This window comes from Castor canadensis, chromosome 11, assembly GCF_047511655.1.
Source record: "Castor canadensis chromosome 11, mCasCan1.hap1v2, whole genome shotgun sequence".
Classification (NCBI taxonomy): Eukaryota; Metazoa; Chordata; class Mammalia; order Rodentia; family Castoridae; genus Castor; species Castor canadensis.
The window spans coordinates 50,872,838-50,885,953 of NC_133396.1; the positions used below are offsets into that span (position 1 = coordinate 50,872,838).

General features: G+C 41.3%; 1 protein-coding gene across 2 annotated transcripts in view; it reads right to left on the minus strand.

Annotated features, from left to right (window-relative positions):
- The window catches only part of Top3a (DNA topoisomerase III alpha), a 35,130-nt gene that overhangs the window by 11,324 nt on the left and 10,690 nt on the right, over positions 1–13,116 (minus strand). For both annotated transcript variants that reach the window (XM_020166476.2, XM_074046674.1), the window contains 9 exons: positions 12,692–12,767; positions 11,973–12,081; positions 9,468–9,611; positions 9,175–9,345; positions 6,727–6,827; positions 4,419–4,493; positions 3,258–3,340; positions 2,006–2,213; positions 102–287 (listed from right to left, as the gene is read on the minus strand). In XM_020166476.2, the coding sequence (XP_020022065.1) occupies positions 102–287; positions 2,006–2,213; positions 3,258–3,340; positions 4,419–4,493; positions 6,727–6,827; positions 9,175–9,345; positions 9,468–9,611; positions 11,973–12,081; positions 12,692–12,767 (1,153 nt within the window). The remainder of the gene's footprint in view (positions 1–101; positions 288–2,005; positions 2,214–3,257; positions 3,341–4,418; positions 4,494–6,726; positions 6,828–9,174; positions 9,346–9,467; positions 9,612–11,972; positions 12,082–12,691; positions 12,768–13,116) is intronic.

The following is a 13,116-nucleotide window of genomic DNA, read 5'->3' on the forward strand; positions in this document are numbered from 1 at the left end:
TCAGGAGTTAGATCACTCTGTTATTACACATCTAGTCTTGCTTCATCAGCCAGCATAGGGCTGGAGCATGACTATTCCCCTTGCCCTAGGGCCCTTTTCACCTTGTCACTCCAATGATCATATGGATACACATCCAGATAGTTTCGGGCCAGAATCACAAGGCCATGAGCCACAAAGCGTTCCTGAGCAATGTCAATTTCCACGGTGGTTTCCTGCCCCTGAGCATCCTGGGAGCAGCAAGCCAGAAAATGGCGAACGATGAACTCATACAGTCGCCGTTCATCTCCCTGAAGAAAAGGAAAAGTCTAAAACTTGTTCCAGAATAGGATGTTTCAAGGACAGCAGTGTCACTGGCATTTGAACCTGTACCAATGTGAGTGCAGGTGGATCTCTTTTGGGGGTGCTGACATGTTCTTTTTTGAGGAGGGGAGGTACTGGGGTTAAATTCAGGGCTTCACACTTGCAAGGAAGGTGCTGTACCACTTGAGCCATTTTGCCAGCCTAGGGGTTTTGTGTGTGGATGTTGGGTATTTTCGAGATAGGGTCTTGTGAACTATTTGCCTGGGCTGGCTTCAAACTGAGATCTTCCTAATCTCTGCTAGAATTACAGGCATGAGCCACCAGCACTGGGCTAGAAATGTTAACTACAGTATATTGTGTAAAAAAGATAGAAACGATTTAATCTTACAAAAACAGATCTGACAAAATAAACTATGTTAGATTAATGCAATTGTTGTATATCACACTTTAAAATACGGTTCTATACAGAATATGGGGAAATGCTTATGGTATAGTGTTAAACAAACAGTTTTTACAAAGCTGTCTGAAGCTATTACATATTTAATTTTGAGACAGGGTCTTGCTGTGTAGCCCAAACTCATTATGGTGCTCAGGCTGTCCTTGAATTCTTCCTTTTCCTGTCTCAGCTTCCTAAGTGCTGGGATTACAAGTGTGCACCACCACACCTGGCTGAAGTTAGAATTTTATTATGAGAATAATAAAAATTATTATAATAATGTATAAAAATTATTATTATATATGTCTTGAAAAATATGGCCAGGCATGGTGGTACACACATGTAATCTCAGCACTAGGGAGGCTGAGACAGGATCATGAGTTTGAGGCTGGCCTAGGCTATACAGCAACACTCTGACTCAAAAAATTAAGAAAGATCAGTTGGAGGGATGGTTCAAGTGGCAGAGCACCTACCTAGCAAGCCTGAAGCCCTGAGTGCAAATGCTAGTACTGCAAAAAGAAAAAAAAAAAAAAAAAGAAGTGATTCTCAGTAGGTGGTGTGGTCACAGGCAAATTTTTCTTCCTTATAATCTTTTGTATATTCTAAACTGTCTAAAATAAAAGTGGCACTTTTCAAAACAGAAAGGAGATGTGTTATTAAAAGACCAAAATCCACCAAACTGTTTGAAAAAGGAGGGAGGAGGAAGAGAGAATGGAAATAAAATGATGGTGAACTTGTTCAAAATACACCGTATACATGTATGGAACTACCACAATGAAATCCCTTTGTATTATTAATGTATCCAAACTAAAAAAAAAAAAAAAAGAGACCAAAGTGTCCTTAGCTGCAGATGTCAGGTAAGTTTAAACAGCTGCTTCCTAAGGGAGGAACTGGCTGAAGCACTGAGATGGTCTGGCAGAACTGAGTGTGAGCCCTGAAGTGACTGCAGGTTGGTGAGAAAGGTTTAGGAAGGCTGTGCAAATGGGTTCAGTCTTGGGGAATGGTTAAGGCCTTTTCCAGGTAGCAAGGGGAAAGTGAGCTGCTTTGCTGTCCAAGAGCGGAGTGCACCATCAGGTTCTTTTGTGAAAGCCAGGCACAATACTGTGAAATAGAATTCTAACACTGACCTCTCCTTTTTGAAATGGAAAAGGTATTTCAGTATTACTTTATTCCTAAAATCAGAGCCCACAGAGCAAATTCAAATCCTACCACTATTCCCTCAGCACCTGCCTCTGAGTTTCAGGAGGACTCACACCCACAGAAACCAACCTGCAAGTTACTGGTGTATTTAGTGGGGTGAATGGGAGGGTGAGCTTGGTCAGACTTGCTTCCGTTGCGTGGGGTGGGGCCACCCCTCTCTAGAATGCTCTGGGCAAAGGCCCCCCAGTGTGGATCTGGAGTCTGCTGTTCTACCAACACCATCAGGTTTAAGTCTTTGGGGAAAATGTTTGTTTCTGTTCGGGGATAGCTGATGTACCTAAAAGAAAGGTAAAAAAAAAAGAAAAAGAAATCACTCTGCTTACTCACTGGTCTGTAACAACTGAAAACCCGGCAGTCATCCATCTGGTATGGCTAACTCAATGGTAAATCACTAAATGACCTAGGCTGAAAAAAGGTTGGAGAGGGGACCCCCTTTGGAGTGAAAAGCAGCAGGCCTCCTGCTACAGAGACAGGAAAGGGGCAGCTCAGCACAGGATAACAGCCCAAGACTATGCAGCAGCCTCGGGCCTCTGGCACATTACTATCCTCTTAGTCAGTCTGACTGAAGAATTTGGGTGGTGCTGGCCCCAATGGTTCCAACAGTGTGTACTCCTGTAACTTTCCTTAAAGCATACAAAGAACAATGCTGTCAATAAAACTGTTACTGTGGGTTCTACATAATTTTAAATATCTACTGGCCACTTAAAAATTACTGAGGTAGGGGCTCAGTGGTACAGTGCATGTCTAGCATGCACAAGGCTGTGGATTTAATCCACAGTGCTGCAAAACAAAACAAAACAAAAACCCCAAACCACAAATACAAACAAACAAACAAAAAAACCCCTGACATCATTTACATCTTATTTTCATACATTCATACATGTCTAAAATTCAACATATACTTCACACTTATAACACATCCCAATTTGCACAACTCCAAGTTCTCAAGTGGTATATAAAGATAGCCGAGATGACTCTCAGGCAAACTACTAAAGTTGTTACCTGCTGTCTTCTACTTTCCAGTGCTCAAGGGAATGTGGCTGAGTGCTAAAGAGCAGGATTTGAGGCTGGGGATGTAGTTCAATCATACAGTGCCTGCCTAGCATATGTAAGGCCCAGGATTTAATTCCCAGCACTGGTCAGATTTAAATAAAAAAAGAGGTTTCAATTTACTTTATAGACTCTTATATTCAAATACCTTTCCTGTCAGAGCTGGGGTGATTTCTAGACAGTTTGAGTTTCTCTATAAGCTCTATTTCTAATATATTTCATATTCTTACAAAGATGTATCAAATTCTATTGCCAAATCCAGAATATTTACCCTTGGGTGTAGAGCCTCTCAGCAATTCTCATGGTTTCTTTAGCATTTATTCTCAATTTTCGAGAAGCTAGTTTCTCCAGCTCCTGTTAAGAGGTTCAAGAGGCACGTTAAGGTGCAGTGCATGAGTCACAGCGTGACATCACCACTCAACTCATCTTTAGGCAGGTCTGAAGTTTGTGCCCAGGGAAGATTTCTGGGCCTGCCAGGCAGACCACAACCAGTGGCTCTTAGACACTGATGTGCAGTTGAAAGACTCATGTGGGGAGTCAGCAGGTTCACAGCCTGAGCACAGAGAAATGTGGCAGACTGGAGCCAGGAAAAAGGCTGAAATCTGGTTTTTTTTTTGGCAGTGGTACTAGGGTTTGAACTCAGGAACTCACGCTTGCTTGGTGGGAACTCAACCATTTCAGCCATACTCCCAGCCCTTTTTTACTTTAATTTTTTTCAGGTAGAGTCTTGTGGTTTTGCCCAGGGCTGGTCTTAAACCTTAATCCTCCCAATTTCCACCTCCTGAGTAGCTAAGATTATAGGCATAAGCCACTTTGGCCAAGCCAAAATCTGCATTTCTAATAAGCAGCCTAATATACTGATGTTAATGCAGGCAAACTGAGAACCATACTTTGAGAATATACCACTTCAAGTTTCAGAAAATTCCCCTGGATGATGAAAAGCATCCTTTGAGGCACCCTTAGGCATAACCAGCTGTTCTTTTCTATCGACTATATGCCAAAGCATATTTAACCAGTGAGGAATAAAACTCATATTAAGCTGGGAGTTTAACTTAGTAGTAGAGAACTTGTGTAGCAAATTCTTGCATGGAAAAAAAGAAGCTACTTCAATTATAATGCTATAAATATATACAGACAAAAAATAAGAAGTGAAGAAATCAAAATTATGTCAGCAATTATCCAAGGATGGCAAGATTATGGGCCACTTGTGTTCCTCCTCTCATTTCACAAACCTCACATAAGGTAGTTATATTGCATTTGCTAACTTTAAAAATGAAAAAGTATCAAGAGGTCAAAAAGGCCAAGGCCTTCCCTGGGTGCTTTGGCATGTGTCCTTCTGATAAGTGATTTTCCTTCCACTGGGTACAGCTCATTCAGCAGAACCCCAGCCCTAATAAGAGGAAGACAGTAATCTTCAGTGTCTGGAACATACCACGGTGTCCAAAGCTTGTGGCCTCCACTTGCTCTTTGGCTTGGACTTGACCTCTACCACAGTTGCCATGGGATCCTAGAAAGACAGGAAAGCAAAGCCTAGATTAATTTAGACTGTATCACCTTCAGTCTTCCTGCCTCAGCCCCACCCCAGGAGAATGCCTCTGTATGATGTCAACTGTAGGCAATGGTGTGGTAGATGCCATCACCCCAAATCAAGATGTTGAGGGCAGTTTCACAAGTTATAAGGTGACAGCTCCAGAGGTGATCAAATACCACAGTCTATTCATCTTCCCAGTATAGTTTCTTACCTACATGTGCGCTATAATATACTAAAAAATTCAGGGTAATAGGATTGAGAGTGTAGCAGAGCTTTGCCTAGCATGCATAAGGTCCTGGGTTCCAGTCCCAGAACCACAAAAAAAAAAAAAATCACGAGAATATAGTTAGAAATAGGAAAAAAATCACATAATACAAGTTGGAATACTAATCTCAAAACCAACTTATTACTTGTAAATGAACAAAGAGCTCAGCTTAAGTGATTTGCTAATGAGGATGCCTTCATACCAAAATTTAAACTTCTTTTCTCAATATACTGGGGATGAGCTGCTCAAATTATACTAGCTCCATATTCCCACACTGTAGCTGTGGTACCGGGGATTGAACCCAGTACCTCTAGCATGCTAGGCAAGCTCTCTACCTCTTGACCCCAGTCCTAGTGTTTTTGTACTGTTTTCTTTTTTTTTCTGTGAGGTACTGGGCCTTGTGATTGCTAGGCAGGCGCTCTACCACTTGAGTCACTCCACTTGTACTGTTCTGAGAATGGGTCTATCTAACTTTTCCTGGACTGGCCTCAGCCTCATAATCTTCCGTTTCCACCTCTTGAGTAGCTGGGATTACAGGCATAATTCACATGTGGCTGAATCTTCTAATTTAGCATATAAATAAAAAGTGCCACGTCCTAGAGACTCCAGATAGTCCAGGGTTAAGGAGTAATATGCAGATGGAGTCTGCAGAAAGAACACAGATATACTGGTATCTAATCTAGCAGCCAGTGCTCTGATACTTACTGGCTCTAGTGTGTCTCTGAACAAGTTACTTTCACTTTCTCTAACTTCCTTCTCTGTAGAATGGGAATGATATCATTGCTCTCACAGAATTATTAAATAAAATAACATTTAAGAAGTCAGGTATGGTGGCTCAATTCTGTAATTCCAGCACTACAAAGGCTGAGATAGGAGGATCACAAATTTGAAGCAAACTTGGGCTATTTATTAAGACTCTGCCTCAAGAAACTAAACCAAGCAGGTTGCTTGTGGCTCATACCTGTAATCCTAGCTACTTGGGAGGCTGAGATTGGGGATCAAGGTTGAAGGCCAGCCTAAGCAAACAGTTCACAAGACCCCATCTCAAAATAACCAGAGCAAAATAGTCTGGAGGTGTGGCTCAAGTGTTACAGCTCCTGCTTCACAAGTATGAAGCCTTGAGTTCAAAACCCAGTCCCACCAAACAAATAAAAAAACTAACGAAGTATACTGGCACATAGCAGTACTTAATAGTCATTATTTTTCTTACGGGGAAAAAAAAAAAAAGAGCAAACAGCCAGAAACAGCACAAACTATCAACTTAGAGCTCTGATTTTACTTAGACATCATGGTGTGCACCCTGCTGTTAAATCATGCAAGTAGGTGCTGACTACATGCAGCGGCAACACACAGTGGACAATTTGAGGGTCAGGAGACTGAAGGCGGGGTCCCAGTTCTGCCACTGACTAAGCCCACTGTAGCCTTTCCATGTGCTGCTCTATGACACATACTATACCTGTTCAAATGTCACCCCTGAGAGAGGCCTTTAGAGACCACTTCATCTAGAATAGTCCTGCCATTCTTTATTCCTTTACTTTGCTATATTTTATCCCTTTGTGAAATTAACTTGTTCATTTGTGGCTTTCATCTCTTTAGATTCCCTCATATGACTAATGGAAGATGGCTAGACAGATGCTGCCTCTCCCAGGTCTAGGAGTTCCATGATTTAGATGGGCCTAGTTGACCATTCCTCATCTGGTGACAGTGCATACCTCAGGAAGGGATCTCAGCTATACATGTCTCAAAATTTCTCACTTTACCTAAAAGTTCTGTAGATCTTTCCATTGCACGTTTTTAGTGCTGTTTTCATAGAGTTCTAGTCTTACTAGTCTCAAAAAGTGATGCCCCAAGATGCAAACTTAAAAGCCAATTATAGTTCAGTGGGATAATGAGGAGGTATACAGAATAGTTCCTAGATCACTAAGTTCTCAAAAGACTCCTTACCTCCATACACAACTGATAGAGGACAAGACAAGCTGTGTGATTAAAGAGACGATGCCTTTTCCAGTTGAACTCTACAGTACCATCTTTGTGGTCATGAGTTACTATATTGGGGACAGACAAACAGAAAGGCTGTTTCAGAGAAGCCACCATTTGACAGACTGAAGAAAGGTTCATTACAGTGAAAAATCAAAGGAATATGAAACAGAAAAGCCCTGAATAAGTAAGGAAACTCAAGCAGATTAGTAATACTATAATGGGCAGGGGAACAGCAGCAAGGAGGAAAATTAACACATTTAATTGGTCTTATTAATGCTCCATGGTCCTTGTTATCCCTGGGCATGGAGGCCCCATACCATAAAAAACCCATCAGACTTACCTTTATTTTTTTTCTTTCTTTTTTTTTTTTTTCATTTTTCTTTTATTATTCATATGTGCATACAAGGCTTGGTTCATTTCTCCCCCCTGCCCCCACCTCCTCCCTTACCACCCACTCCGCCCCCTCCCTCTCCCCCCACCCCCTCAATACCCAGCAGAAACTATTTTGCCCTTATCTCTAATTTTGTTGTAGAGAGAGTATAAGCAATAATAGGAAGGAACAAGGGGTTTTGCTGGTTGAGATAAGGATAGCTATACAGGGAGTTGACTCACATTGATTTCCTGTGCGTGGGTGTTACCTTCTAGGTTAATTCTTTTTGATCTAACCTTTTCTCTAGTACCTGTTCCCCTTTTCCTATTGGCCTCAGTTGCTTTAAGGTATCTGCTTTAGTTTCTCTGCGTTAAGGGCAACAAATGCTAGCTAGTTTTTTAGGTGTCTTACCTATCCTCACCCCTCCCTTGTGTGCTTTCGCTTTTATCATGTGCTCATAGTCCAATCCCATTGTTGTGTTTGCCCTTGATCTAATGTCCACATATGAGGGAGAACATACGATTTTTGGTTTTTTGAGCCAGGCTAACCTCACTCAGAATGATGTTCTCCAATTCCACCCATTTACCAGCAAATGATAACATTTCGTTCTTCTTCATGGCTGCATAAAATTCCATTGTGTATAGATACCCCATTTTCTTAATCCATTCGTCAGTGGTGGGGCATCTTGGCTGTTTCCATAACTTGGCTATTGTGAATAGTGCCGCAATAAACATGGATGTGCAGGTGCCTCTGGAGTAACAGTCTTTTGGGTATATCCCCAAGAGTGGTATTGCTGGATCAAATGGTAGATCGATGTCCAGCTTTTTAAGTAGCCTCCAAATTTTTTTCCAGAGTAGTTGTACTAGTCTACATTCCCACCAATAGTGTAAGAGGGTTCCTTTTTCCCCGCATCCTCGCCAACACCTGTTGTTGGTGGTGTTGCTGATGATGGCTATTCTAACAGGGGTGAGGTGGAATCTTAGTGTGGTTTTAATTTGCATTTCCTTTATTGCTAGAGATGGTGAGCATTTTTTCATGTGTTTTTTGGCCATTTGAATTTCTTCTTTTGAGAAAGTTCTGTTTAGTTCACATGCCCATTTCTTTATTGGTTCATTAGTTTTGGGAGAATTTAGCTTTTTAAGTTCCCTGTATATTCTGGTTATCAGTCCTTTGTCTGATGTATAGTTGGCAAATATTTTCTCCCACTCTGTGGGTGTTCTCTTCAGTTTAGAGACCATTTCTTTTGATGAACAGAAGCTTTTTAGTTTTATGAGGTCCCATTTATCTATGCTATCTCTTAGTTGCTGTGCTGCTGGGGTTTCATTGAGAAAGTTCTTACCTATACCTACTAACTCCAGAGTATTTCCTACTCTTTCCTGTATCAACTTAAGAGTTTGGGGTCTGATATTAAGATCCTTGATCCATTTTGAGTTAATCTTGGTATAGGGTGATATACATGGATCTAGTTTCAGTTTTTTGCAGACTGCTAACCAGTTTTCCCAGCAGTTTTTGTTGAAGAGGCTGCTATTTCTCCATCGTATATTTTTAGCTCCTTTGTCAAAGATAAGTTGCTTATAGTTGTGTGGCTTCATATCTGGGTCCTCTATTCTGTTCCACTGGTCTTCATGTCTGTTTTTGTGCCAGTACCATGCTGTTTTTATTGTTATTGCTTTGTAATATAGTTTGAAGTCAGGTATTGTGATACCTCCTGCATTGTTCTTTTGACTGAGTATTGCCTTGGCTATTCGTGGCCGCTTGTGTTTCCATATAAATTTCACAGTAGATTTTTCAATCTCTTTAATGAATGTCATTGGAATTTTGATGGGAATTGCATTAAACATGTAGATTACTTTGGGGAGTATCGACATTTTTACTATGTTGATTCTACCAATCCATGAGCATGGGAGATCTCTCCACTTTCTATAGTCTTCCTCAATCTCTTTCTTCAGAAGTGTATAGTTTTCCTTGTAGAGGTCTTTCACATCTTTTGTTAGGTTTACACCTAGGTATTTGATTTTGTTTGAGGCTATTGTCAGAATTACCTTTAATTCTGTGGAAGATTTCTGGTACAAAAGCCTGAATGGCTTTGAACCTCTCTACCACAAACCCCAGTGTTGGGAACTGGCAGCTGCCATAGCTGATGAGCTGCTCTGCCAGCACCTCGGGAAAAATCTTTTGAAGACGCAGGGTCTGGAACCTAGTAAATGCAGCTCCTAGAGAATGAAGGTGGAGGGAAAGAAGCAAAGAGAAAATAATGCTTGATGAAGTTATTTTGATTTCATAACCCAATACCAATGTGCCACGTGGGTCATTGGAGGCCCATCATGCTCCTTACCAATCCTTAGGTCCAGCTCCTGCCTCACATCCACAGCATCACTCACTTTCTGATCAGGTTCAGCTAGGTTTTCACAGGCCATCCTGACAGCACGGGGTGTGATCTCAGAGAAACGGGCTCTCAACACCTGGAGACCAGGCTTCACTGCAGAACAGGGAGCACCAAGGTCAAACTCAAATCACACTAAGTCTCAGCACAAAGGGATCACTTTCCTAACCATCCTGACATAAAAGCAAACCAGCTTAAGAAGCTGTGAGAGGTCTACTTCACTTATTAAATTAATATTTGATAATGTCAAAGAGGGAAATATTACTATAACCTTTAATCTGAGTGTTGTCAGAAATACCAGTGAAGTCCATTTTAGCTATTAACTAATATTCTCTAGGCTAGGCACAGTAGTTCAGAGCTGAAATCTCAGGAATGTAGGAGAGGAAATGGGGAAGATCATTGTCTGAGGCTAAACCCAGCAAAAAAAATTAGTAAGACCCCCATTTCAATCACTAAGCTGGGTGTGGTAGTATGTGCCTGTGATCTCAGCTACTCCAGAGGGAAGCTGTAGGTAGGAAGATCTCAATTTGAGGCTGGCCAAGCAAAAACGTGAGAGCCTACCTGAAAAACAGGAAGCAGAAAAGGGATGTGGGAATGGCTCAAGCAGTAGTATGCCTGCCTAGCCAAGGTGAGGCCCCGAGTTCAACCCCTAGTACCACTTAAAAAAAAAACAAACTAAAAAACCCCCACACTATATAGATATCTCACACACACAAACATAAAATACATATATGTATATGTTTTTATGTACATATCTGACTTATACTTGTCCTTAAAAGTTAATGCATTTAAATTCCCAGGAGCTGTTAACAGCTTCTGACACAAAACCACTTAGGGAAAATAGGAACTCCACTCTTTGAGCCATAGGATGGCCTATTCATTTCCTCTAAGTTACCTGAAACCATTAATTCTGTTAGCTATTCAGATTCACTTCATTATGTATATATATGTGTTGTTACATGCCATCTGCATACGGCAGAGTGGTGCTGGGTATGAAACCTGGGACCTCATGAGCCATATACCCAGCTCAAACAATTGTTTATTAATAGTCAAGCACTATACAAAGAATATGGGACATTAAAAAAAGTAGAACATTTTAGAATTCCTTTGTTATTTACTCATAGTACATACATTGTTTTGCATATATATGCACATCCATGTTTGTTTTTCTTTTTGGAGAAAAACATGCTATGTGGCTCATCTATCCTTGAACTTGTGATTGTCCTGCTGCTTCAACCTTTTGAATGCTATGATTATAGATTTGGCCCACCACACCCAGCTTCAACACATATTATTTTTGTATTTATGTGTGCAGTGCTAGAGATCAAACCCAGGGCCTTGTGCATTCTAGGCAAGCACTCTACTACCATGCTACACCTCTATTCACTCTTTTTTTCTTTTGGCAGTATTTGGGTTTGCTCAGGGCTTAGGGCTTTGGGCTTCTGAGGCAGGGGCTCTATTGCATAAGCCATGCGTCTAGCCCTTTTTGGCTCTGGTTATTTTGGAAATAGGGTCCCACTTTTTGCCCAAGCCAAAAGCCTGGACTGGAATCCTCTTATTTTAAGCTTCTGCCAGGATGACATGCGTACACCACTCAGCTTTCTTCTATTGAGACAGGGGTCCTGCAAACTTTTTTGCCCGGGCTGGCTTGGAACAGTAATCCTCTGGATCTCAGTGTCCCTAGTAGATTGGAATGACAGGCACTATGTCTAGCTATTGGTTGAGATGGGGTCTTATGAATTCCCTGTCCAGGCTGGCCTTGAACTGTGATTCTCCTGATCTTACTTAACCTCCGAAGTAGCTAGGATTATAGGCATAAGACACAAGTGTCTGGCTTTCTTTCTCTTTTGATGCTTTCTTTAACACTTTTTGGTGTTCTTGGATTTGAACTTGCTAGTCGGGTGCTCTGCCACTTAAGTCATGGTCTCAGTCCTTTTCACTTTTAGTTGTTTTTCAGGTAGGGCCTGGCATTTTTGCCCAGAGCTGGTGTCATACAGGGATCCTCCTATGTAAGGCCTCCTTTATAGCTGGGATCACAAGTGTGTCCCCCTATGTCCAGTTTATTGATTGAAATGGGGTCTTGCTAACTTTTGGCAGCACTCGCTTTAAGCTGCAGTCCTCCTATCTTCTCAACAAGATAGGATTACAGGCATGAGCCACCTCGCCTGGCTCAATACATAATCTTTAAAAATACAATACACTACTTTCTGATACACTTATTCCTCAGAAGCAGCCCCAAGAAGCATGTCAGATTAGCCTAGCATTACAGGGAGTTCTGGAGGTCTGGAGGGTTCAGTGGCTTGCTTTGGAATACAGCTGGTGGGTATGGCTTACAGATCAATTCAGGAAGGAGCGTACAGGTGGAGGAACACAGTCACAGCCCACTTGTATAGGCATATAGGAGAATGTTCTATTTATAGGATCCCAAGCAAAGACGTTCAGAAGCAGCACACTTACCAGCTTTGCACACGTGGATAATTTCAAACCCGATGTTTTCGCCTTCTCTGTCACAGTCAGTCCAGATCACCAGGGCCTGGCATTGCTGTGTCTCTCGTTCCAGAGTTTTCTAAAGTTAACAGGATCAAAGAGCAGTAAAAGCAGACTCAAGAGCAATTACTTGATTCCTCTAAACTAAAGGTATCTGACTGAGGGTTAGTGCTGTTCTTGTGAGTGTTCCAACTTTGTGAGGAAAAGATTAGAGAGAACTGCTTATACTAACAGTAATGAAGATATAATTAATAATATAATCCTCCAGACCTGTAAGTAAGCTTCTAGAAGACTGAGTTTAGTATTACTTCCTTAGTATTATGAAACCCACAACTCAGCTCTAAAATACACTTATATCTTCAGTGGTTCTGATTATGTACTGGTTTTAAAAAAAAATTAACTTCACTGACTGTCATCCCAAGAAAGTTTCTCAGCAGCAAACTAACAACTTATCATCGACCAATAAATTACACTTTGTATAGTCTACCTAGGGGTAAGATGAGGATTTACTTACTACTATTCATAAAAAAGGCTTTATAGACCCTTGGGTACTTAGTTTAAAAACCTTCATTTGTACAATTCATGGGAATAACTGTGTCCAAATTCCAATACATTAAAAACACACAAATCACTCAGTTCATGACCTGTGGTGTTTCAACTTCATGTCACATATCTTTTAAAGACCCTACCTTGATATCTACAAAATTGTCTGGGCAGTATTTTTCGATTTCTGCTTCAAAGAGGACAAGGGGGTTGCAGCTCTGCCTAGAAAGGAAAGAAAAGCACAAAAAGCCTTACCTCAGAAGGCGGTAGAGTGCCTTCTATGGTAATGAGAATATACTGTTCCAGTGGGCTCACATGTAGACCTCCCTCAAGAAACACCCCAGAGAAACTGGGCACAGCAGCACAGACCTAACTTGGGAGGTTGAGGTGGGAGTATTGCTTGAGCCCAAGAACTGGAGGCCAGCCTGGGCAACATAGCAATACCTTGACTCAAAAATAAATAAATAAATAAATAAAATTTTTAAAAAGCTACACATGGTGGCACACACCTGAAGTCCCAGTACTTCACAGACAAAGGATTATAAATTCAAGGCCAGTCTGGGCTACATAG